Below are 25,211 nucleotides of genomic sequence, written 5' to 3'. Positions count from 1 at the left end.
TTCTCCTTCCCTCTCACTTGGTCTTGGTAGAGAAGATGTAGGACTCCAGTAGAAAGACAGTCTCATCCACCTGGTTCTCCCTCCCTCTCACTTGGTCTTGGTAGAAAAGATGTAGGACTCCAGTAGAAAGACAGTCTCATCCACCTGGTTCTCCCTCCCTCTCACTTGGTCTTGGTAGAAAAGATGTAGGACTCCAGTAGAAAGACAGTCTCATCCACCTGGTTCTCCCTCCCTCTCACTTGGTCTTGGTAGAGAAGATGTAGGACTCCAGCAGAAAGACAGTCTCATCCACCTGGTTCTCCCTCCCTCTCACTTGGTAGAAAAGATGTAGGACTCCAGTAGAAAGACAGTCTCATCCACCTGGTTCTCCCTCCCTCTCACTTGGTCTTGGTAGAAAAGATGTAGGACTCCAGTAGAAAGACAGTCTCATCCACCTGGTTCTCCCTCCCTCCCTCTCACTTGGTCTTGGTAGAAAAGATGTAGGACTCCAGTAGAAAGACAGTCTCATCCACCTGGTTCTCCCTCCCTCTCACTTGGTCTTGGTAGAAAAGATGTAGGACTCCAGTAGAAAGACAGTCTCATCCACCTGGTTCTCCTTCCCTCTCACTTGGTAGAAAAGATGTAGGACTCCAGTAGAAAGACAGTCTCATCCACCTGGTTCTCCCTCCCTCCCTCTCACTTGGTCTTGGTAGAAAAGATGTAGGACTCCAGTAGAAAGACAGTCTCATCCACCTGGTTCTCCCTCCCTCCCTCTCACTTGGTCTTGGTAGAAAAGATGTAGGACTCCAGTAGAAAGACAGTCTCATCCACCTGGTTCTCCCTCCCTCTCACTTGGTCTTGGTAGAGAAGATGTAGGACTCCAGTAGAAAGACAGTCTCATCCACCTGGTTCTCTGTAGAGTCCAACCTTCAGGGAGAAAAGAAACAAGTAAAAGAAAGAGGTAATAAAACTACAGTAATGTAGTAATAACAAGTATGTAGTAGTACTTGTTGATGTGATGTCGTAGGCCTCTAGCTGTTGTCTATAGATATATAATATGAGTGTCGTAGCAGTAGCATCCTGACTGGTTGCATCACTGCCTGGTATGGCAAGTGCTCGGCCTCCGACCGCAAGGCACTTCAGAGGGTAGTGCGTACGGCCCAGTGCATCACTGGTGCCAAGCTTCCTGCCATCCAGGACCTCTACACCAGGCGGTGTCAGAGGAAGGCCCTAAAAATTGTCAAAGACCCCAGCCACTCCAGTCATAGACTGTTCTATACTACCGCATGGCAAGCGGTACCGGAGCACCAAAAGGCTTCTCAACAGCTTTTACCCCCATACGACTCCTGAACAGGTAAACAAATGGCTACCCGGACTATTTACATTGTTCCACCCCCCCAACTTCTCTTTTATGCTGCTGCTACTCTCTGTTTATCATATATGCATAGTCACTTACATTTACATTTAAGTCATTTAGCAGACGCTCTTATCCAGAGCGACTTACAAATTGGTGCATTCACCTTATGACATCCAGTGGAACAGTCACTTTACAATAGTGCATCTAAATCTTAAAGGGGGGGGGGTGATACGTTCATGTACATACTACCTCAATTAGCCCGACTAACCGGTGTCCCCAGACATTGGCTACCAGGACTATCTGCATTGTGTCCCGCCACCCACCAACCCCTCTTTTACGCTACTGCTACTCTGTACATCATATATGCATAGTCACTTTAACCATATCTACATGTAAATACTACCTCAATCAGCTCGACTAAGCTGTGCCTGTCTATAGCCCCTCTACTGTCTATAGCCCCTCTACTGTCTCTAGCCCCTCTACTGTATATAGCCCCTCTACTGTCTATAGCCCCTCTACTGTCTATAGCCCCTCTACTGTATATAGCCTCTCTACTGTCTATAGCCTCTCTACTGTCTATAGCCCCTCTACTGTCTATAGCCCCTCTACTGTCTATAGCCCCTCTACTGTCTATAGCCTCTCTACTGTCTATAGCCCCTCTACTGTCTATAGCCCCTCTACTGTCTATAGCCCCTCTACTGTCTATAGCCCCTCTACTGTCTATAGCCCCTCTACTGTATATAGCCCCTCTACTGTCTATAGCCCCTCTACTGTATATAGCCTCTCTACTGTCTATAGCCCCTCTACTGTCTATAGCCCCTCTACTGTCTATAGCCCCTCTACTGTCTATAGCCCCTCTACTGTATATAGCCCCTCTACTGTATATAGCCTCTACTGTGTCTATAGCCCCTCTACTGTGTCTATAGCCCCTCTACTGTATATAGCCCCTCTACTGTCTATAGCCCCTCTACTGTGTCTATAGCCCCTCTACTGTGTCTATAGCCCCTCTACTGTCTATAGCCCCTCTACTGTCTATAGCCCCTCTACTGTCTATAGCCTCTCCACTGTCTATAGCCTCTACTGTATATAGCCTCTCTACTGTCTATAGCCTCTCTACTGTCTATAGCCTCTCTACTGTATATAGCCCCTCTACTGTATATAGCCTCTCTACTGTCTATAGCCCCTCTACTGTCTATAGCCCCTCTACTGTCTATAGCCCCTCTACCGTATATAGCCCCTCTACTGTATATAGCCTCTACTGTCTATAGCCCCTCTACTGTCTATAGCCCCTCTACTGTCTATAGCCCCTCTACTGTCTATAGCCCCTCTACTGTCTATAGCCTCTCTACTGTCTATAGCCCCTCTACTGTCTATAGCACCTCTACTGTCTATAGCCTCTCTACTGTCTATAGCCTCTCTACTGTCTATAGCCTCTCTACTGTATATAGCCCCTCTACTGTCTATAGCCCCTCTACTGTCTATAGCCTCTCTACTGTCTATAGCCCCTCTACTGTCTATAGCCTCTCTACTGTCTATAGCCCCTCTACTGTCTATAGCCTCTCTACTGTCTATAGCCCCTCTACTGTCTATAGCACCTCTACTGTCTATAGCCTCTCTACTGTCTATAGCCTCTCTACTGTCTATAGCCCCTCTACTGTCTATAGCCTCTCTACTGTATATAGCCCCTCTACTGTATATAGCCCCTCTACTGTATATAGCCTCTACTGTGTCTATAGCCCCTCTACTGTATATAGCCTCTCTACTGTCTATAGCCCCTCTACTGTCTATAGCCCCTCTACTGTATATAGCCCCTCTACTGTCTATAGCCTCTCTACTGTCTATAGCCCCTCTACTGTCTATAGCCTCTCTACTGTCTATAGCACCTCTACTGTCTATAGCCTCTCTACTGTCTATAGCCTCTCTACTGTCTATAGCCTCTCTACTGTCTATAGCCTCTCTACTGTCTATAGCCCCTCTACTGTCTATAGCCTCTCTACTGTCTATAGCCCCTCTACTGTCTATAGCCTCTCTACTGTCTATAGCCCCTCTACTGTCTATAGCCTCTCTACTGTCTATAGCACCTCTACTGTCTATAGCCTCTCTACTGTCTATAGCCTCTCTACTGTCTATAGCCTCTCTACTGTATATAGCCCCTCTACTGTCTATAGCCCCTCTACTGTCTATAGCCTCTCTACTGTCTATAGCCTCTCTACTGTCTATAGCCTCTCTACTGTCTATAGCCTCTCTACTGTCTATAGCCTCTCTACTGTCTATAGCCTCTACTGTCTATAGCCTCTACTGTCTATAGCCTCTACTGTATATAGCCTCTACTGTATATAGCTGGCTGTTGTCGTTGTGTTTGCTGGTTAGATGTAGTGGCTGTTGTCGTTGTGTTGCTGTTTCGAGCCCAGGGAGGAGCGAGGAGAGGGACGGAGGCTATACTGTTACACTGGCAATATTAAAGTGCCTATAAGAACATCTACTAGTCAAAGGTTAATGAAACACAAATGGTATAGAGGGAAATTGTCCTATAATAACTACAACCTAAAACTTCTTACCTGGGAATATTGAAGACTCATGTTAAAAGGAATCACCAGCTTTCATATGTTCTCATGTTCTGAGTAAGGAACTGAAACATTAGATTTCTTACATTGCACATTTTGCTCTTTTACGTTCTTCTCCAACACTGTTTCTGCATTATTTAAACCAAATTGAACATGTTTCATTATCTACTTGAGGCTAAATTGATTTTATTGATGTATTATAAGTTAAAATAAGTGTTAATTCAGTATTGTTGTAATTGTCATTATTACAAATACATGTAAAAAAAAAAATACACAAATTTAATCGGCATCGGCTTTTTTGGTCGCCCGATCATAATCGGGCGACCTCTAGTTCACACCCGTCTTGTTGGTGGAGAAAACATCTGGTAGGTTTAAAGCTTTCCTGCAATTCTACACATTTTATCTTGAAGTGCAGAGAAAATGTTGCCATTTTTTATTTATTTAACTAGGCCACGCCCTCCCTGCTAACCCCTCAGTTTGGGAATCACTGACTTAGACCACCCCCATTAAATCTCTCCTGGTCTACAAGCATACCGAGGTGGTCTGTAGGGGTCTGCGACACTAACCTGGTCCAGTTTGCTGGCCACAGCACTAATGATGCCCTGGTCTCTGAAGTGCTGATGGAACCTCTCAAAGTTCACCCGCCAGTAGATCCCCTCATCACCACACGACTGGAAAGAGAGGGAGGAGATAGAAAGAGGCACAAGTCATTCAAAATATAGAACAATCATACGTCTTTTAATCGCTCTCTCACACACCCTCCATGTTATGAGTGAGTCGGTCAGCTACAGTCTTGACTGTGTTGCTCAAGTTCATATGGCCTCGTTGTAGGACCTCCTCCACGATGAGTTCTCCTGTGTCTCCATACAGGGTCTTAGCTGTGTAGATGTACCGCAGAACACTTAGAACCCGCTCACAGCTGGCCCGGTACTCCACTGGACTCCCGGGGCCTCGCCGGCCCGAACTCACAAGCACCGTGCTGTACCAACACACACAGAGACTTCTTCACCTGCAGAAGAGACAGGGTCACCACCCCTGTTGAACAATGTTTTATGTGTGTACGTTTGTTTAGTACCAGGTCCAGTGGTGTGTTGGTCTCATTGGCGATGGTCCTGAGGTTCTGTGCCCCTCCTCTGAGCAGGTGAGTGCCTATCCTCCCCAAAGTGCTCCTGTAGCAGCAGGCCACACAGCCGCAGCTCCTGGACAGTCATATGCTGAGACAGGAGGAACCGGGGAACGGGTCAACAACATGTTTTTGGACTGTTCATCATACTTATGCTGAGAAGTATAATGACACTCACAACCAGTAACCAAATCACGGCTATTCAACAACGTTTACTAACAACTTTAATTTTATAACTTAACTGCCATGCTCACAAACCTTTGCAAAACACCCTTTTCAGATCATGAAATTAGTTTCGGGAGAATCCTCGCAAAACAACTTCAGAATCCCAAACACATGTGCCCTGACAAGTAAGCTAATTTTCCCAAAGAGTTGCGCATTGCATGAAGGGATGTTGGCGGACCACCTCTTTGGTATGCAGGAGGACCGACGTCACTGTTTGTGCTATTCTGGGGAAGATGGCGGAAGCTGCGGCGGTTCCCCCGCATCGGTTCTTCTGTCATTGTTGTAAGGGAGAAGTAAGCCCCAAGCTCCCGGTAAGTCAGTCGTTTCACCGTGTCCCGATCATGTCTGTTCAAAGCAGGTCTTGTTCTTTTCTGTCGGTTGACAACCGAATCGGAGTCCAGCAAATAGCAGAAGTTGTTTAACTAGCTAGCTGCTAACTGTAGACGGCTAGCCAGTAGGGCCCTCGGCACTGGCTCTAACTAGCTAGCATACAATGTTGATATTTGTTGTTGCTCGCTTTTACAATAGTATTTGTCAACTAATTTCTTTAACAAAGACATTACGTACAGTAATTGTTAAAGATGATACTGGCATGGTTGATTAACCGTACCTGTAGTTACTGAGTAGCTGGTGTTATTTGATGTGATGTTAACCTTATTCGAGGTGGGTTTTGTGTACTTTTCCTGAATTCCTCGAGGAGGTAGCTATATGGAAATCTGATGGATATTTCAACGTAACTAGGCCAGTCTGGCTACTCCTTGGCCTACAAAGTTTTGACACTTAACGTTAACATTTAGCTAGCCAGTCGTGTAGCTATCTCTTTGTTATTGACTCGCAGTCTCTGTCAATCAGTCAATATGTCAGTAAGTCATTCAGTCTGCCTGTCTAAACCAACGTTCGCTAGGATACATTTGTGTATGTTAGGCTGGTCAGTGAGAGGCAGGCTGGTAATCCCCTGTTTATTCCCTTCCTGCCATTGAAGCTACATCTGGGAGGAGGCTGAAGTAGGTCTAAAAACGGACCTAAGGCTAGTTTTGAGATTTCCCTCTTATTGGGAAATAGATCTGTGCCTATGGGTCCGATCCATCTAGCCCAGGGTTTCCCAAACTCGGTCCTGCCCCCCCATCATCAAGATTGACCTCCAGAGTGGCGCAGCGGTCTAAGGCACTGCATCTCAGTGACCATGGTTAGATTCCAGGCTGTATTACAACCGGTCATGATTGGGAGTTCCATTGGGCCAGTGTAGTACGGGTTAGGGTTTGGCCAGGGTAGGTTGTAATTGTAAATAAGAATTTGTTTTTTGTCTGACTTGCCTAGTTAAATAAAAGCTTTGATTATTTGAATCAGCTGTGAAGCTCTAAGGCAAGAAACTAAACTTGTACTGGGGTTGGGGGAGAATTTGGGAAACTCTGATCTAGCCTGCTCACAGGCTAACCCTGCCTGTTGGTCTCATTGTCTCACACTCTCTCTGTGCTGCTGAGGCATGTTTCAGCCATGCCCACTCACTGACTGCATATAAGCAGTTAATCTGTCTCACCTCCCCAAGACATATACTGAAAGAGAGAGCGCGCATGCCTCGAATATACAGAACCCTGTGTTTGTCCTTCTGAAGCATTCTTCTTTCAGGCATAGTGTCTGTATGTTTTCACCAGATGCCAATGGCTGAGGCATATCCTAAGCCTACACACAATATTGCATACAGTATACAGGTTTTGAACAATTTTGGAATGAGGTTCACTTCAAGTTCAAGTGTCCTTTTGTTTTGTGGAATAAAGAACATGTCTGTGTCATAGGCCTAATCCCATTGTGATTGAACTCGACACTGGTGCCAGGGAAGAATACTTCTCGATGACAACTTCCACTTTACATGTTTATGTTCCTGCCTAATGCTATGTTCAAATAGGCTATATCCTGACTCTGCCACAGATCCCTACTAGACATTTCCCCATTCTACAGACAGAAACCCCTGCATAGCTGCCTCAGCAGCCCTGTATAGAACACGGTGTGACTCATGTACTCTCTGAGTTTGTGGTGTTGTGTGTTTTTGCAGGAGTACATCTGTCCCAGGTGTGAGTCTGGCTTTATAGAGGAGGTAACAGAAGATTCCAGGTGAGAATATCTTGTTTCTTATGTCTGTAGTTTTAATGAATCTACCAGACATAGGCTAGGCAGAGTGAATGGAAGGTGGTGGAGAATGACTGTGTATAGATGTTGGATGTTACTAATGCTGTGTTCTGCCTCCCTCAGTCTGCTAGAGGGTGGCACTAACGGGACAGATGACACAGCCACACAGTTTGCAGAGGTATGATATGCAGTGCACTGTGGCCTGGAGGGTACAGGGGTGGGGGGTGCAAATGTGTACTGTGATCTCATCTGTACTAAATGTACCTTTTGTGATCCCATCTTTCTTTCACATGCTTTCTCTATCTCTCTCCCCCTTCCACTGTCCCTCTCTCCCCCTTCCACTGTCCCTCTCTCCCCCTTCCACTGTCCCTCTCTCCATTCCCCCTCCTCCCACCTTCTCTGTTTTCACCCTCACCCCTCATTTCTCTCTCAGCAGCTGTGGCACCTGTTGTTTGTAGAGAGGCCTTTCACAGTGGATGGTGACAGTCCAGACTCAGAGCCCCGGGTCCCTGGTGGAGGGGTTGGAGTAGGATCAGGGGGGTTAGGTCTGGGGGGGCTGGGAGGGCTAGGAGGCCTGGGAGGAGGTCCTATCGGAGGGTCAGTCCCTGCTGGGCTAGGAGGACCCCTGGGGGGTCCTCTGGGAGGGGGGGAACACTGGGGGCCCGGTCGCCCCCCTCGCCTGCACAGTCAGCGGAGGTACCGCTCCAGAGGGAGCAGCAGACCTGACCGCTCACCTGCCGTAGAGGGGTGAGACTCCTCTCCTTACGATGCCATGTTGATATTCATATGGCTGTTTTGATCAGTCAGGATTTGCAGATTCTAAATGTTGTCTTTTAAAAAAAGTTTTCAGTGTTCTGCTGATCTCATTCCTGACTGATGTATGTGCCTTCTCTCTCTGTAGGATAGTACAACAGTTTCTGGCTGGTCTATTTGCCAACTCTGGAGTTCCTGGCTCACCTCCCCTCTCTTGGTAAGAACCTTCTTACTGCCATGTAAGCAGTGGTTATACAGTATGTAAGTCCATAGTTTGACTTACACACTTTCTCTTGTGGATTCCTTACAAATAGTGAGGTGGATCAACATGAATATTTGAAGGTTCCCTGACTTGTTATGGGTGTGCCTCAGCCAGCACCCCTGGGACCCTGTCATTTAAACCCAAACTAAATCACAACCCATATTGTTGCAGTTCATCATGTGTGAAACAGGATATTTCCTGAATGTTTCATCTTTAACTGTAATTGACCTCCTCTCTCTGTGTGTTAGGACGGGGATGCTACACTCTAACCCAGGGGACTATGCTTGGGGACAGGGGGGACTGGACGCAGTCATCACACAGGTACGCACGCACAAACCCCATTCACTTGATTTGGTATGGATGGCCACTAGCCAACTATTACTTCATACTACGTAGTATCCTATATGGATGTTGGTAGACCCAGAATGCTAATGAAGGTTTATCAGTTCTCTTGGTAATTTCTCTCTATCTTTTCCCGGATGTTTCTGATGGTTTTACTCTTTTGTTGTATCATGCTCTGTTAGCAAACAGTTTACAGCACAAAGCTGTTCTTATAGTTCCTGCAGCAACCATTGTGATGTATCTTCTCTGTCTACCTGTGTGTAGTTGTTAGGTCAGTTTGAGAACACGGGACCTCCTCCTGCAGAGAAAGAGAAGATCTCCTCCATACCTACAGTCAACGTGTCTCAGGATCAAGCAGGTCAGTCCTTTACCTCCTCTCCAGTGTCTCCATAGTGCCGTGGCCTATACACTACCAGTCAAAAGTTTGGACACGCGTATTCATTTAAGGGTTTTTATTTTTAAAAATGTTATACATTGTAGAAAAATAGTGAAAACATCAAAACTATGAAATAACGCTTTTTTTGTTTACAACCAAAACAAATCAATATATATTTAAAGTTTTAGATTCTAAGTAGCCACCCTTTGCCTTGACAGCTTTGCACACTCTTGGCATTCTCTCAACCAGCTTTACCTAGAAAGCTTTTCCAACAGTTCCCACATATGCTGAGTACTTGTTTGCTGATTTTCCTTCGCTCTGTGATCCAACTCATCCCAAACCATCTCAATTGGGTTAAGGTCGGGTGATTGTGCTCCCAAGTGGCGCAACGGTCTAAGGCACTGCATCTCAGTGCATGAGGCGTCACTACAGTCCCTGGTGCGAATCCAGGCTGAATTACATCTGGCTGTGATTGGGATTCCCATTGGGCGGTGCACAATTGGCCCTGCGTTGCCCGGGGTAGGCAGTCATTGTACAATAAGAATTTGTTCTTAACTAAAAATAAATGAAATTAAAATAATTGTGGAGGCCAGGTCATCTGATGCAGCCCTTCATCACTCCTTGGTCAAATAGCCCTTACACAGCCTGGAGGTGTGTTGGGTCATTGTTCTGTTGAAAAACAAATCATAGTCCCACTAAGTCCAAACCAGATGGGATGGCGTATTGCTGCAGAATGCTGTGGTAGCCATGCTGGTTAAGTGTGCCTTGGAATTCTAAATAAATCAGACAGTGTCACCAGCAAAGCACCATCACACCACCTCCATGCTTCACGGTGGGAATCACACGGTGAGATTATCCCATCACCTACTCAGCGTCTCACAAAGACACAGCGGTTGGATACAAAAATCAGATTTGTCCATTGCTCGTGTTTCTTGGCCCAAGCAAGTCTCTTCTTCTTATTGGTGGTTTCTTTTGCAGCAATTCGACCATGAAGGCCTGATTCACTCCTCTGAACAGCTGATGTTGAGATGTCTGTTACTTGAACTCTGAAGCATTTATTTGGGCTGCAATCTGAGGTGCAGTTAACTCTAATGAATTTATCCTCTGCAGCAGGTAACTCTGGGTCTTCCTTTCCTATCAAATACACATGGTTAGCAGATGTTAATGCAGCGAAATGCTTGTGCTTCTAGTTCCGACAGTGCAGCAATATCTAACAAGTAATCTAACAATTTCATACCTAATACACACAAAAAGGAATGGAATAAGAATATATACATATAAATATATGGATGAGCAACGACAGAGCGGCATAGACAAGATGCAATAGATGGTATAAAATACAGTATATACATATGAGTGAGGCAAGATATGTAAACATTATGAAAGTGGCATTGTGGCAGTCCTCATCAGAGCCAGTTTCATCACAGCACAGCAAATTTTCCAGATTGACTGACCTTCATGTCTTAAAGTAATGATAGAATGTTGTTTCTCTTTGCTTATTTGAGCTGTTCTTGCCATAACATGGACTTGGTCTTTAACTAAATAGGGCTATCTTCTGTATACCACCCCTACCTTGTCACAACACAACTGATTGGCTCAAACACATTAAGGAAATAAATTCCACAAATTAACTTTTAACAAGGCACAACGGTTAATTGAAATGCATTCCAGGTCACTACCTCATGAAGCTGATTGAGAGAATGCCAAAAGTGTGCAAAGCTGTCATCAAGGCAAAGGGTGACTGCTTTGAAGAAACTCATATGAAATATATATTTTGATTTGTTTAACACTTTTTTGGTTACTACATGATTCCATATGTGTTATTTCATAGTTTTGATGTCTTTACTATTATTCTACAATGTAGACAATTGTAAAGATAAAGAAAAGCCCTTGAATGAGTAGGTGTGTCCAACCTTTTGACTGGTACTGTAAATAAGCTAGTATAGCTATGCTGCTGACAGCTGACTCATTGGGGTAAATGAGGACTCCTAGCTGCTGTCTCATGTCCTCATCTTTCTCACATACACACATCTGTCCTCTGTTTCACTCTCTCTCTCTCTCTTCCTCTCTACCTCTCTCTGTCTCTCTCGGCCTCACTCTGTGTCTGTCTCTGTCCCCCCCTGGCCCAAGACCCACATAGCTGTTGTCTCTCTCCCTCTCTGTCACTCTCTATTCCCCCTGGCCCAGGGCCCACATAGAAAGAGTGAGACAACAGCTGTCTCTCTTTGTCTCCACTGGCTCAGGGCCCACATTGCTGTTGTCTCTCTCTCTCTCGGTCTCCCCTGGCTCAGGGCCCACATAGCTGTTGTCTCTCTCTCTCTCCCTCTCTCGTCTCCCCTGGCTCAGGGCCCACATAGCTGTTGTCTCTCTCTCTCTCCCTCTCTCGTCTCCCCTGGCTCAGGGCCCACATAGCTGTTGTCTCTCTCTCTCTCCCTCTCTCGTCTCCCCTGGCTCAGGGCCCACATAGCTGTTGTCTCTCTCCCTCTCTCGGTCTCCCCTGGCTCAGGGCCCACATAGCTGTTGTCTCTCTCTCTTTCCCTCTCTCGTCTCCCCTGGCTCAGGGCCCACATAGCTGTTGTCTCTCTCTCTCTCTCGTCTCCCCTGGCTCAGGGCCCACATAGCTGTTGTCTCTCTCTCTCCCTCTCTCGTCTCCCCTGGCTCAGGGCCCACATAGCTGTTGTCTCTCTCTCTCTCCCTCTCTCGTCTCCCCTGGCTCAGGGCCCACATAGCTGTTGTCTCTCGGTCTCCCCTGGTTCAGGGCCCACATAGCTGTTGTCTCTCTCTCTCTCTCTCGCTCGGTCTCCCCTGGCTCAGGGCCCACATAGCTGTTGTCTCTCTCTCTCTCCCGGTCTCCCCTGGCTCAGGGCCCACATAGCTGTTGTCTCCCTCTCTCTCTCTCTCCCGGTCTCCCTTGGCTCAGGGCCCACATAGCTGTTGTCTCTCTCTCTCTCTTTCTCTCTCGGTCTCCCCTGGCTCAGGGCCCACATAGCTGTTGTCTCTCTCTCCCGGTCTCCCCTGGCTCAGGGCCCACATAGCTGTTGTCTCTCTCTCTCTCCCTCTCTCGTCTCCCCTGGCTCAGGGCCCACATAGCTGTTGTCTCTCTCCCTCTCTCGGTCTCCCCTGGCTCAGGGCCCACATAGCTGTTGTCTCTCTCTCTCCCGGTCTCCCTGGCTCAGGGCCCACATAGCTGTTGTCTCTCTCTCTCTCCCTCTCTCGTCTCCCCTGGCTCAGGGCCCACATAGCTGTTGTCTCTCTCTCTCCCTCTCTCGTCTCCCCTGGCTCAGGGCCCACATAGCTGTTGTCTCTCTCTCCCTCTCTCGTCTCCCCTGGCTCAGGGCCCACATAGCTGTTGTCTCTCTCTCTCTCGGTCTCCCCTGGTTCAGGGCCCACATAGCTGTTGTCTCTCTCTCTCTCTCTCTCGGTCTCCCCTGGCTCAGGGCCCACATAGCTGTTGTCTCTCTCTCTCCCGGTCTCCCCTGGCTCAGGGCCCACATAGCTGTTGTCTCCCTCTCTCTCTCTCTCTCTCCCGGTCTCCCTTGGCTCAGGGCCCACATAGCTGTTGTCTCTCTCTCTCTTTCTCTCTCGGTCTCCCCTGGCTCAGGGCCCACATAGCTGTTGTCTCTCTCTCCCGGTCTCCCCTGGCTCAGGGCCCACATAGCTGTTGTCTCTCTCTCTCTCCCGGTCTCCCCTGGCTCAGGGCCCACATAGCTGTTGTCTCTCTCTCCCGGTCTCCCCTGGCTCAGGGCCCACATAGCTGTTGTCTCTCTCTCTCTCTCGTCTCCCCTGGCTCAGGGCCCACATAGCTGTTGTCTCTCTCTCTCCCTCTCTCGTCTCCCCTGGCTCAGGGCCCACATAGCTGTTGTCTCTCTCTCTCTCCCTCTCTCGTCTCCCCTGGCTCAGGGCCCACATAGCTGTTGTCTCTCGGTCTCCCCTGGTTCAGGGCCCACATAGCTGTTGTCTCTCTCTCTCTCTCTCTCTCGCTCGGTCTCCCCTGGCTCAGGGCCCACATAGCTGTTGTCTCTCTCTCTCTCCCGGTCTCCCCTGGCTCAGGGCCCACATAGCTGTTGTCTCCCTCTCTCTCTCTCTCCCGGTCTCCCTTGGCTCAGGGCCCACATAGCTGTTGTCTCTCTCTCTCTCTTTCTCTCTCGGTCTCCCCTGGCTCAGGGCCCACATAGCTGTTGTCTCTCTCTCCCGGTCTCCCCTGGCTCAGGGCCCACATAGCTGTTGTCTCTCTCTCTCTCTCTCCCTCTCTCGTCTCCCCTGGCTCAGGGCCCACATAGCTGTTGTCTCTCTCCCTCTCTCGGTCTCCCCTGGCTCAGGGCCCACATAGCTGTTGTCTCTCTCTCTCCCGGTCTCCCCTGGCTCAGGGCCCACATAGCTGTTGTCTCTCTCTCTCTCCCTCTCTCGTCTCCCCTGGCTCAGGGCCCACATAGCTGTTGTCTCTCTCTCTCTCCCTCTCTCGTCTCCCCTGGCTCAGGGCCCACATAGCTGTTGTCTCTCTCTCTCCCTCTCTCGTCTCCCCTGGCTCAGGGCCCACATAGCTGTTGTCTCTCTCTCTCTCGGTCTCCCCTGGCTCAGGGCCCACATAGCTGTTGTCTCTCTCTCTCTCTCCCGGTCTCCCCTGGCTCAGGGCCCACATAGCTGTTGTCTCCCTCTCTCTCTCTCTCCCGGTCTCCCTTGGCTCAGGGCCCACATAGCTGTTGTCTCTCTCTCTCTTTCTCTCTCGGTCTCCCCTGGCTCAGGGCCCACATAGCTGTTGTCTCTCTCTCCCGGTCTCCCCTGGCTCAGGGCCCACATAGCTGTTGTCTCTCTCTCTCTCCCGGTCTCCCCTGGCTCAGGGCCCACATAGCTGTTGTCTCTCTCCCTCTCTCTCTCCCGGTCTCCCCTGGCTCAAGGCCCACATAGCTGTTGTCTCCCTCTCTCTCTCTCTCGGTCTCCCCTGGCTCAGGGCCCACATAGCTGTTGTCTCTCTCCCTCCCTCCCTCTCTCGGTCTCCCCTGGCTCAGGGCCCACATAGCTGTTGTCTCCCTCTCTGTCTCTCTCGGTCTCCCCTGGCTCAGGGCCCACATAGCTGTTGTCTCTCTGTCCCCCCTGGCTCATGGCCCACATAGCTGTTTCTCTCTGTCCCCCCAGGCTCAGGGCCCACATAGCTGTTGTCTCCCTCTCTCTCTCTCCCGGTCTCCCCTGGCTCAGGGCCCACATAGCTGTTGTCTCTCTCTCTCTCGGTCTCCCCTGGTTCAGGGCCCACATAGCTGTTGTCTCTCTCTCTCTCGGTCTCCCCTGGCTCAGGGCCCACATAGCTGTTGTCTCTCTCTCTCTCTCCCGGTCTCCCCTGGCTCAGGGCCCACATAGCTGTTGTCTCTCTCTGTCCCCCCTGGCCCAGGGCCCACATAGCTGTTGTCTCTCTCTGTCCCCCCTGGCTCAGGGCCCACATAGCTGTTGTCTCTCTCGGTCTCCCCTGGCTCAGGGCCCACATAGCTGTTGCCTCTCTCTATCCCCCTGGCTCAGGGCCCACATAGCTGTTGTCTCCCTCTCTGTCTCCCCTGGTTCAGGGCCCACATAGCTGTTGTCTCTCTCTGTCCCCCTGGCCCAGGGCCCACATAGCTGTTGTCTCTCTCTGTCCCCCCTGGCTCAGGGCCCACATAGCTGTTGTCTCTCTCTGTCCCCCCTGGCTCAGGGCCCACATAGCTGTTGTCTCCCTCTCTGTCTCTCTCGGTCTCCCCTGGCTCAGGGCCCACATAGCTGTTGTCTCTCTCTGTCCCCCTGGCCCAGGGCCCACATAGCTGGTGTCTCTCTATCCCCCTGGCTCAGGGCCCACATAGCTGTTGTCTCTCTCGGTCTCCCCTGGCTCAGGGCCCACATAGCTGTTGTCTCTCTCTGTCCCCCTGGCTCAGGGCCCACATAGCTGTTGTCTCCCTCTCTGTCTCTCTCGGTCTCCCCTGGCTCAGGGCCCACATAGCTGTTGTCTCTCTCTGTCCCCCTGGCCCAGGGCCCACATAGCTGTTGTCTCTCTCTATCCCCCTGGCTCAGGGCCCACATAGCTGTTGTCTCCCTCTCCTGTCTCTCAGTCTCCCTGGCTCAGGGCCCACATAGCTGTTGTCTCTCTCTCCCTCTCTCCTTCCCCCCTGGCCCAGGGCCCACATAGCTGTTGTCTCTCTCTGTCCCCCCTGGCTCAGGGCCCACATAGCTGTTGTCTCTCTCTGTCCCCCCTGGCTCAGGTCCCACATAGCTGTTGTCTCTCTCTGTCCCCCCTGGCTCAGGGCCCACATAGCTGTTATCTCTCTCTGTCCCCCCTGACTCAGGGCCCACATAGCTGTTGTCTCTCTCGGTCTCCCCTGGCTCAGGGCCCACATAGCTGTTGTCTCTCTCTGTCCCCCCTGGCCCAGGGCCCACATAGCTGTTGTCTCTCTCTGTCCCCCCTGGCTCAGGGCCCACATAGCTGTTGTCTCTCTCGGTCTCCCCTGGCTCAGGGCCCACATAGCTGTTGCCTCTCTCTATCCCCCTGGCTCAGGGCCCACATAGCTGTTGTCTCTCTCTGTCCCCCTGGCTCAGGGCCCACATAGCTGTTGTCTCTCTCTGTCCCCCCTGGCTCAGGGCCCACATAGCTGTTGTCTCTCTCTGTCCCCCCTGGCTCAGGGCCCACATAGCTGTTGTCTCCCTCTCTGTCTCTCTCGGTCTCCCCTGGCTCAGGGCCCACATAGCTGTTGTCTCTCTCTGTCCCCCTGGCTCAGGGCCCACATAGCTGTTGTCTCCCTCTCTGTCTCTCTCGGTCTCCCCTGGCTCAGGGCCCACATAGCTGTTGTCTCTCTCTGTCCCCCTGGCCCAGGGCCCACATAGCTGTTGTCTCTCTCTATCCCCCTGGCTCAGGGCCCACATAGCTGTTGTCTCCCTCTCTGTCTCTCTCAGTCTCCCCTGGCTCAGGGCCCACATAGCTGTTGTCTCTCTCTCCCTCTCTCCTTCCCCCCTGGCCCAGGGCCCACATAGCTGTTGTCTCTCTCTGTCCCCCCTGGCTCAGGGCCCACATAGCTGTTGTCTCTCTCTGTCCCCCCTGGCTCAGGTCCCACATAGCTGTTGTCTCTCTCTGTCCCCCCTGGCTCAGGGCCCACATAGCTGTTATCTCTCTCTGTCCCCCCTGACTCAGGGCCCACATAGCTGTTGTCTCTCTCGGTCTCCCCTGGCTCAGGGCCCACATAGCTGTTGTCTCTCTCTGTCCCCCCTGGCCCAGGGCCCACATAGCTGGTGTCTCTCTCTATCCCCCTGGCTCAGGGCCCACATAGCTGTCGTCTCTCTCTGTCCCCCCTGGCTCAGGGCCCACATAGCTGTTGTCTCTCTCTGTCCCCCTGGCTCAGGGCCCACATAGCTGTTGTCTCCCTCTCTGTCTCTCTCGGTCTCCCCTGGCTCAGGGCCCACATAGCTGTTGTCTCTCTCTGTCCCCCCTGGCTCAGGGCCCACATAGCTGTTGTCTCTCTCTCGGTCTCTCTCGGTCTCCCCTGGCTCAGGGCCCACATAGCTGTCGTCTCTCTCTGTCCCCCCTGGCTCAGGGCCCACATAGCTGTTGTCTCCCTCTCTGTCTCTCTAGCTGTTGTCTCCCTCTCTGTCTCTCTAGGTCTCCCCTGGCTCAGGGCCCACATAGCTGTTGTCTCTCTCTCTCTCTCCCGGTCTCCCCTGGCTCAGGGCCCACATAGCTGTTGTCTCTCTCTGTCCCCCCTGGCCCAGGGCCCACATAGCTGTTGTCTCTCTCTGTCCCCCCTGGCTCAGGGCCCACATAGCTGTTGTCTCTCTCGGTCTCCCCTGGCTCAGGGCCCACATAGCTGTTGCCTCTCTCTATCCCCCTGGCTCAGGGCCCACATAGCTGTTGTCTCCCTCTCTGTCTCCCCTGGTTCAGGGCCCACATAGCTGTTGTCTCTCTCTGTCCCCCTGGCCCAGGGCCCACATAGCTGTTGTCTCTCTCTGTCCCCCCTGGCTCAGGGCCCACATAGCCGTTGTCTCTCTCTGTCCCCCCTGGCTCAGGGCCCACATAGCTGTTGTCTCCCTCTCTGTCTCTCTCGGTCTCCCCTGGCTCAGGGCCCACATAGCTGTTGTCTCTCTCTGTCCCCCTGGCCCAGGGCCCACATAGCTGGTGTCTCTCTATCCCCCTGGCTCAGGGCCCACATAGCTGTTGTCTCTCTCGGTCTCCCCTGGCTCAGGGCCCACATAGCTGTTGTCTCTCTCTGTCCCCCTGGCTCAGGGCCCACATAGCTGTTGTCTCCCTCTCTGTCTCTCTCGGTCTCCCCTGGCTCAGGGCCCACATAGCTGTTGTCTCTCTCTGTCCCCCTGGCCCAGGGCCCACATAGCTGTTGTCTCTCTCTATCCCCCTGGCTCAGGGCCCACATAGCTGTTGTCTCCCTCTCTGTCTCTCTCAGTCTCCCCTGGCTCAGGGCCCACATAGCTGTTGTCTCTCTCTCCCTCTCTCCTTCCCCCCTGGCCCAGGGCCCACATAGCTGTTGTCTCTCTCTGTCCCCCCTGGCTCAGGGCCCACATAGCTGTTGTCTCTCTCTGTCCCCCCTGGCTCAGGTCCCACATAGCTGTTGTCTCTCTCTGTCCCCCCTGGCTCAGGGCCCACATAGCTGTTATCTCTCTCTGTCCCCCCTGACTCAGGGCCCACATAGCTGTTGTCTCTCTCGGTCTCCCCTGGCTCAGGGCCCACATAGCTGTTGTCTCTCTCTGTCCCCCCTGGCCCAGGGCCCACATAGCTGGTGTCTCTCTCTATCCCCCTGGCTCAGGGCCCACATAGCTGTCGTCTCTCTCTGTCCCCCCTGGCTCAGGGCCCACATAGCTGTTGTCTCTCTCTGTCCCCCTGGCTCAGGGCCCACATAGCTGTTGTCTCCCTCTCTGTCTCTCTCGGTCTCCCCTGGCTCAGGGCCCACATAGCTGTTGTCTCTCTCTGTCCCCCCTGGCTCAGGGCCCACATAGCTGTTGTCTCTCTCTCGGTCTCTCTCGGTCTCCCCTGGCTCAGGGCCCACATAGCTGTCGTCTCTCTCTGTCCCCCCTGGCTCAGGGCCCACATAGCTGTTGTCTCCCTCTCTGTCTCTCTCGGTCTCCCCTGGCTCAGGGCCCACATAGCTGTTGTCTCTCTCGGTCTCCCCTGGCTCAGGGCCCACATAGCTGTCGTCTCTCTCTGTCCCCCCTGGCTCAGGGCCCACATAGCTGTTGTCTCCCTCTCTGTCTCTCTCGGTCTCCCCTGGCTCAGGGCCCACATAGCTGTTGTCTCTCTCTGTCCCCCTGGCCCAGGGCCCACATAGCTGGTGTCTCTCTCTATCCCCCTGGCTCAGGGCCCACATAGCTGTTGTCTCTCTCTGTCCCCCTGGCTCAGGGCCCACATAGCTGTTGTCTCCCTCTCTGTCTCTCTCGGTCTCCCCTGGCTCAGGGCCCACATAGCTGTTGTCTCTCTCTGTCCCCCCTGGCTCAGGGCCCACATAGCTGTTGTCTCTCTCTCGGTCTCTCTCGGTCTCCCCTGGCCCAGGGCCCACATAGCTGTTGTCTCTCTTTGTCCCCCCTGGCTCAGGGCCCACATAGCTGTTGTCTCTGTCCCCCCTGGCTCAGGGCCCACATAGCTGTTGTCTCTCTCTGTCCCCCCTGGCTCAGGGCCCACATAGCTGTTGTCTCTCTCGGTCTCCCCTGGCTCAGGGCCCACATAGCTGTTGTCTCTCTCTGTCCCCCTGGCCCAGGGCCCACATAGCTGGTGTCTCTATCTATCCCCCTGGCTCAGGGCCCACATAGCTGTTGTCTCTCTCTGTCCCCCCTGGCTCAGGGCCCACATAGCTGTTGTCTCTCTCTGTCCCCCTGGCTCAGGGCCCACATAGCTGTTGTCTCCCTCTCTGTCTCTCTCGGTCTCCCCTGGCTCAGGGCCCACATAGCTGTTGTCTCTCTCTGTCCCCCCTGGCTCAGGGCCCACATAGCTGTTGTCTCTCTCCCTCCCTCCCTCTCTCTCGGTCAGGGCCCACATAGCTGTTGTCCCCTGGCTCAGGGCCCACATAGCTGTTGTCTCTCTCTGTCCCCCTGGCTCAGGGCCCACATAGCTGTTGTCTCTCTCTGTCCCCCTGGCTCAGGGCCCACATAGCTGTTGTCTCTCTCTGTCCCCCTGGCTCAGGGCCCACATAGCTGTTGTCTCCCTCTCTGTCTCTCTCGGTCTCCCCTGGCTCAGGGCCCACATAGCTGTTGTCTCTCTCTGTCCCCCTGGCTCAGGGCCCAGATAGCTGTTGTCTCCCTCTCTGTCTCTCTCGGTCTCCCCTGGCTCAGGGCCCACATAGCTGTTGTCTCTCTCTGTCCCCCCTGGCTCAGGGCCCACATAGCTGTTGTCTCCCTCTCTGTCTCTCTCGGTCTCGCCTGGCTCAGGGCCCACATAGCTGTTGTCTCTCTCTGTCCCCCTGGCTCAGGGCCCACATAGCTGTTGTCTCTCTCTGTCCCCCTGGCTCAGGGCCCACATAGCTGTTGTCTCTCTCTGTCCCCCCTGGCTCAGGGCCCACATAGCTGTTGTCTCTCTCTGTCCCCCTGGCTCAGGGCCCACATAGCTGTTGTCTCTCTCTGTCCCCCCTGGCTCAGGGCCCACATAGCTGTTGTCTCCCTCTCTGTCTCTCTCGGTCTCGCCTGGCTCAGGGCCCACATAGCTGTTGTCTCTCTCTGTCCCCCTGGCTCAGGGCCCACATAGCTGTTGTCTCTCTCTGTCCCCCTGGCTCAGGGCCCACATAGCTGTTGTCTCTCTCTGTCCCCTGGCTCAGGGCCCACATAGCTGTTGTCTCTCTCTGTCCCCCTGGCTCAGGGCCCAGATAGCTGTTGTCTCCCTCTCTGTCTCTCTCTGTCCCCCCTGGCTCAGGGCCCACATAGCTGTTGTCTCTCTCTGTCCCCCCTGGCTCAGGGCCCACATAGCTGTTGTCTCCCTCTCTGTCTCTCTCGGTCTCGCCTGGCTCAGGGCCCACATAGCTGTTGTCTCTCTCTGTCCCCCTGGCTCAGGGCCCACATAGCTGTTGTCTCTCTCTGTCCCCCTGGCTCAGGGCCCAGATAGCTGTTGTCTCCCTCTCTGTCTCTCTCGGTCTCCCCTGGCTCAGGGCCCACATAGCTGTTGTCTCTCTCTGTCCCCCCTGGCTCAGGGCCCACATAGCTGTTGTCTCCCTCTCTGTCTCTCTCGGTCTCGCCTGGCTCAGGGCCCACATAGCTGTTGTCTCTCTCTGTCCCCCTGGCTCAGGGCCCACATAGCTGTTGTCTCTCTCTGTCCCCCTGGCTCAGGGCCCACATAGCTGTTGTCTCTCTCTGTCCCCCCTGGCTCAGGGCCCACATAGCTGTTGTCTCTCTCTGTCCCCCTGGCTCAGGGCCCACATAGCTGTTGTCTCTCTCTGTCCCCCCTGGCTCAGGGCCCACATAGCTGTTGTCTCCCTCTCTGTCTCTCTCGGTCTCGCCTGGCTCAGGGCCCACATAGCTGTTGTCTCTCTCTGTCCCCCTGGCTCAGGGCCCACATAGCTGTTGTCTCTCTCTGTCCCCCTGGCTCAGGGCCCACATAGCTGTTGTCTCTCTCTGTCCCCCTGGCTCAGGGCCCACATAGCTGTTGTCTCTCTCTGTCCCCCTGGCTCAGGGCCCAGATAGCTGTTGTCTCCCTCTCTGTCTCTCTCGGTCTCCCCTGGCTCAGGGCCCACATAGCTGTTGTCTCTCTCTGTCCCCCCTGGCTCAGGGCCCACATAGCTGTTGTCTCCCTCTCTGTCTCTCTCGGTCTCGCCTGGCTCAGGGCCCACATAGCTGTTGTCTCTCTCTGTCCCCCTGGCTCAGGGCCCACATAGCTGTTGTCTCTCTCTGTCCCCCTGGCTCAGGGCCCACATAGCTGTTGTCTCTCTCTGTCCCCCTGGCTCAGGGCCCACATAGCTGTTGTCTCTCTCTGTCCCCCTGGCTCAGGGCCCACATAGCTGTTGTCTCTCTCTGTCCCCCTGGCTCAGGGCCCACATAGCTGTTGTCTCTCTCTGTCCCCCCTGGCTCAGGGCCCACATAGCTGTTGTCTCCCTCTCTGTCTCTCTCGGTCTCGCCTGGCTCAGGGCCCACATAGCTGTTGTCTCTCTCTGTCCCCCTGGCTCAGGGCCCACATAGCTGTTGTCTCTCTCTGTCCCCCTGGCTCAGGGCCCACATAGCTGTTGTCTCTCTCTGTCCCCCTGGCTCAGGGCCCACATAGCTGTTGTCTCTCTCTGTCCCCCTGGCTCAGGGCCCACATAGCTGTTGTCTCTCTCTGTCCCCCTGGCTCAGGGCCCACATAGCTGTTGTCTCACTATCTCTTGTCATTAAGAGTGCTACTTATTACTCTTAAATCATCTCAACCAGCCACTCAGGAATTTGGCATCAGATGCTAGGCTTCAGTTATTTTAATGTCTGATAGTCCGTCATTGTAAATAAGAATTTGTTCTTAACTGGCTTGCCTAAGTTCAGTAAAAACATCCAATGTAGCCCCAGCTTCATCATCCCTTCAGTCTTCCCATCTCTCCCTCTCCTCCCCCGTTCTCTGTATACTGTAATATGGAGTATTTTTCCTGCGTGTAAGATATTTATGTATGATAATTTCTAACAGGAATGTAATACTAGATAATAAAAAGGTGTGTGTGTGTGTCTCCAGACTGCAGTATGGAGTGTCCGGTGTGCAAGGAGGACTTTGCAGTGGGAGAGCCCGTCAGACAGCTACCCTGCAACCACTTCTTCCACTCAGACTGTATAGTACCCTGGCTGGAAATGGTGAGGGTAATATTTAAGAGGAATGTTTTGAAGACATTTGTAACTGATTTTCTCCTCTCTCTTTCTGCAGCATGATACGTGTCCTGTGTGTAGGAAGGGGTTGAATGGAGAAGACAGCAACACCCAGAACCCCCCAGAATCCCCCTCTCTAAATACGGACCCCCGCACACAGGAGAGATGGTCCTTCTGAAATACACCTCCCCCTCATCCCTCCATCCCCTTATCGCACCTCTCTAACCTCCTTTTAATCTCTCATCCGTCCTTCATTACACTTTTTTACCCTCACCCCCCCTCTACGAACTGCTGCACACGGGAGATAAGGACTTTGTGAAGGATAGACCTCCTCCGTCTCTGCCTCATTCCTTCATCTCACTCCTCCTCTCTGAATCATCTCTTCATCTACAGTCATAGGATGGTCATCTCAGTATGGCTGTTCCTGTCTCAATGACCCTGGAACCATGTTCACACAGAGTACACACACATATCATGATTCGGTAGACCCCCACACACACACGTCATGATCCATTAGCTGTCCTCTGCCTCATCATGACCAAGCACTTGCCTTTACCTCGCTTCAAACATAAACCACATCTCGCTTTTTCTACTCTTTTCTCCATATTCCTCTTTTTCCATCCTTCTGAAAAGCACTGCTGTAAAACAATGTCTCTCCCTACCTGTCTACTCCTGGGATGCATCTCAATAGTCTAGAGTGGCTTCCTCTCCTCCTCATCTGCACTGAACATGGTGGATGCTCACCAGGAATTTGATTTTGCCTTTCTAGCTCTGTCACATCAGTGCAGAAAGGAGACATCATTTTGACTATTGAGACGGGGCCCTCCACAATCTACAGTCTTTCGCTGTCATTCTGGTGTATATATTACAAACAGATTGCATCGCTCTGTCAGTCTGGTGTATATATTACAAACAGATTGCATCGCTCTGTCAGTCTGGTGTATATATTACAAACAGATTGCATCGCTCTGTCAGTCTGGTGTATATATTACAAACAGATTGCATCGCTCTGTCATTCTGGTGTATATATTACAAACAGATTGCATCGCTCTGTCAGTCTGGTGTATATATTACAAACAGATTGCATCGCTCTGTCATTCTGGTGTATATATTACAAACAGATTGCATACAAACAGATTGCATCGCTCTGTCAGTCTGGTGTATATATTACAAACAGATTGCATCTGGTGTATATATTACAAACAGATTGCATCGCTCTGTCATTCTGGTGTATATATTACAAACAGATTGCATCGCTCTGTCAGTCTGGTGTATATATTACAAACAGATTGCATCGCTCTGTCAGTCTGGTGTATATATTACAAACAGATTGCATCGCTCTGTCATTCTGGTGTATATATTACAAACAGATTGCATCGCTCTGTCAGTCTGGTGTATATATTACAAACAGATTGCATCGCTCTGTCAGTCTGGTGTATATATTACAAACAGATTGCATCGCTCTGTCATTCTGGTGTATATATTACAAACAGATTGCATCGCTCTGTCAGTCTGGTGTATATATTACAAACAGATTGCATCGCTCTGTCATTCTGGTGTATATATTACAAACAGATTGCATCGCTCTGTCAGTCTGGTGTATATATTACAAACAGATTGCATCTGTCAGTCTGTGCAGTCAGTCTGGTGTATATATTACAAACAGATTGTCAGTCTGGTGTATATATTACAAACAGATTGCTGTCTGTCAGTCTGGTGTATATATTACAAACAGATTGCATCGCTCTGTCATTCTGGTGTATATATTACAAACAGATTGCATCGCTCTGTCAGTCTGGTGTATATATTACAAACAGATTGCATCGCTCTGTCATTCTGGTGTATATATTACAAACAGATTGCATCGCTCTGTCAGTCTGGTGTATATATTACAAACAGATTGCATCGCTCTGTCATTCTGGTGTATATATTACAAACAGATTGCATCGCTCTGTCATTCTGGTGTATATATTACAAACAGATTGCATCGCTCTGTCAGTCTGGTGTATATATTACAAACAGATTGCATCGCTCTGTCAGTCTGGTGTATATATTACAAACAGATTGCATCGCTCTGTCATTCTGGTGTATATATTACAAACAGATTGCATCGCTCTGTCATTCTGGTGTATATATTACAAACAGATTGCATCGCTCTGTCAGTCTGGTGTATATATTACAAACAGATTGCATCGCTCTGTCATTCTGGTGTATATATTACAAACAGATTGCATCGCTCTGTCAGTCTGGTGTATATATTACAAACAGATTGCATCGCTCTGTCAGTCTGGTGTATATATTACAAACAGATTGCATCGCTCTGTCATTCTGGTGTATATATTACAAACAGATTGCATCGCTCTGTCAGTCTGGTGTATATATTACAAACAGATTGCATCGCTCTGTCATTCTGGTGTATATATTACAAACAGATTGCATCGCTCTGTCAGTCTGGTGTATATATTACAAACAGATTGCATCGCTCTGTCATTCTGGTGTATATATTACAAACAGATTGCATCGCTCTGTCAGTCTGGTGTATATATTACAAACAGATTGCATCGCTCTGTCATTTTACTCTGTTGATGACTTGTCTTTTGTTTCACATTTCTATCACTATTTTTTTAATGTAAATACTTTTAGTCCAACATCTTCTGGTTTGAGAAGAGAACAACAAAGCATATTGAGAATGGAGACCAATGTGAATCCCTGGGTATTAGTCTGTGTATATTATTATATATATGATAACATGTATGATGTATTAATAATTCAAAAAATATTAAAAACCATTAACATTGATTTTTATCGGGTCTGTCTGTCCATTAAAAGTCCCGATACTTGTGTGACGACGTAATAGAGAAATCATTTATTCAAAAGGCAAATGGTTTAAACGGCATTCATAGATTCGGTACATGACCTCTTTTCTAAACCAGTTTAGAAACGGTTGTTAGCAGTGTAATGGTCAGACCGTCTCAAGCAGCAGCAGTGTCTGATCATAGTAGTTAGTGTACCTGGTCCTGGTTTGATCACATGCTATATTCACACATTCCAGAGCTTCTCCCAGCGTGATAAAGATCAGTGCAGATAGTCACAGCATACATAGGAACACGCAACATATTTGGCTGTATTGGCTAAACCACACACACATTTCAAGCTCTGATCCCAGAAATGCCAGAGCCCACGATGCTGCAGGTTATCTATTAGATATGCTGTTCTGAGGAGGCAGCACATTGGGCTTCGGATGGTGGTGGGAGTTGAGTGTGTAGTGGTGGAAATGTAGCAGACCTGGTAGTGGGGAATGTGACAATGCTTTGACCCTGGCAGTAAAGGTGTGTGTTCCAAGCGAGTGTGAG

The 25,211-nt window shown here is 51.0% G+C and overlaps 2 protein-coding genes and 1 long non-coding RNA gene across 8 annotated transcripts; 2 read left to right on the top strand and 1 right to left on the bottom strand.

Annotated features, from left to right (window-relative positions):
• Positions 1 to 115: 115 nt before the first annotated feature.
• LOC124005516 lies at positions 116 to 5,442 on the bottom strand. Of its 5 annotated transcripts, none has more exons than XR_006833631.1 (5): positions 5,282 to 5,442; positions 4,976 to 5,114; positions 4,659 to 4,879; positions 4,467 to 4,571; positions 116 to 906 (listed from the first exon to the last, which is right to left on the bottom strand). It is a non-coding gene; the product is annotated as an uncharacterized LOC124005516 (long non-coding RNA). The 5 variants fall into 5 exon arrangements; XR_006833633.1 differs by lacking the exon at positions 4,659 to 4,879 and having other exon boundaries at positions 116 to 732; positions 811 to 906; XR_006833632.1 differs by lacking the exon at positions 4,659 to 4,879 and having other exon boundaries at positions 4,963 to 5,114.
• Positions 5,402 to 22,990, top strand: LOC124005515 (E3 ubiquitin-protein ligase RNF115-like). Of its 2 annotated transcripts, none has more exons than XM_046314869.1 (9): positions 5,402 to 5,559; positions 7,299 to 7,357; positions 7,496 to 7,550; positions 7,806 to 8,119; positions 8,274 to 8,342; positions 8,636 to 8,708; positions 8,994 to 9,087; positions 21,731 to 21,846; positions 21,917 to 22,990. In XM_046314869.1, the coding sequence occupies exons 1-9, from the start codon at positions 5,407 to 5,409 to the stop codon at positions 22,034 to 22,036; spliced, it is 1,053 nt and encodes a 350-aa protein (XP_046170825.1). In that variant the 5' UTR covers positions 5,402 to 5,406; the 3' UTR covers positions 22,037 to 22,990. The 2 variants fall into 2 exon arrangements, with proteins under 2 accessions (XP_046170825.1, XP_046170826.1); XM_046314870.1 differs by having other exon boundaries at positions 5,403 to 5,559; positions 7,809 to 8,119.
• LOC124005928 lies at positions 22,305 to 24,637 on the top strand. Its single transcript, XM_046315570.1, has 3 exons — positions 22,305 to 22,317; positions 23,036 to 23,250; positions 23,575 to 24,637. Exons 1-3 carry the CDS (start codon positions 22,305 to 22,307, stop codon positions 24,442 to 24,444), a joined length of 1,098 nt encoding a protein of 365 aa, XP_046171526.1. The 3' UTR covers positions 24,445 to 24,637.
• The last annotated feature ends 574 nt before the right edge of the window (positions 24,638 to 25,211 follow it).

The sequence above is a fragment of the Oncorhynchus gorbuscha genome, linkage group LG19 (genome assembly GCF_021184085.1).
Source record: "Oncorhynchus gorbuscha isolate QuinsamMale2020 ecotype Even-year linkage group LG19, OgorEven_v1.0, whole genome shotgun sequence".
NCBI classification, from domain to species: Eukaryota; Metazoa; Chordata; class Actinopteri; order Salmoniformes; family Salmonidae; genus Oncorhynchus; species Oncorhynchus gorbuscha.
The sequence above is the reverse complement of the archived record's forward strand: the minus strand, read 5'-3'. Positions and strand labels throughout refer to the sequence as shown.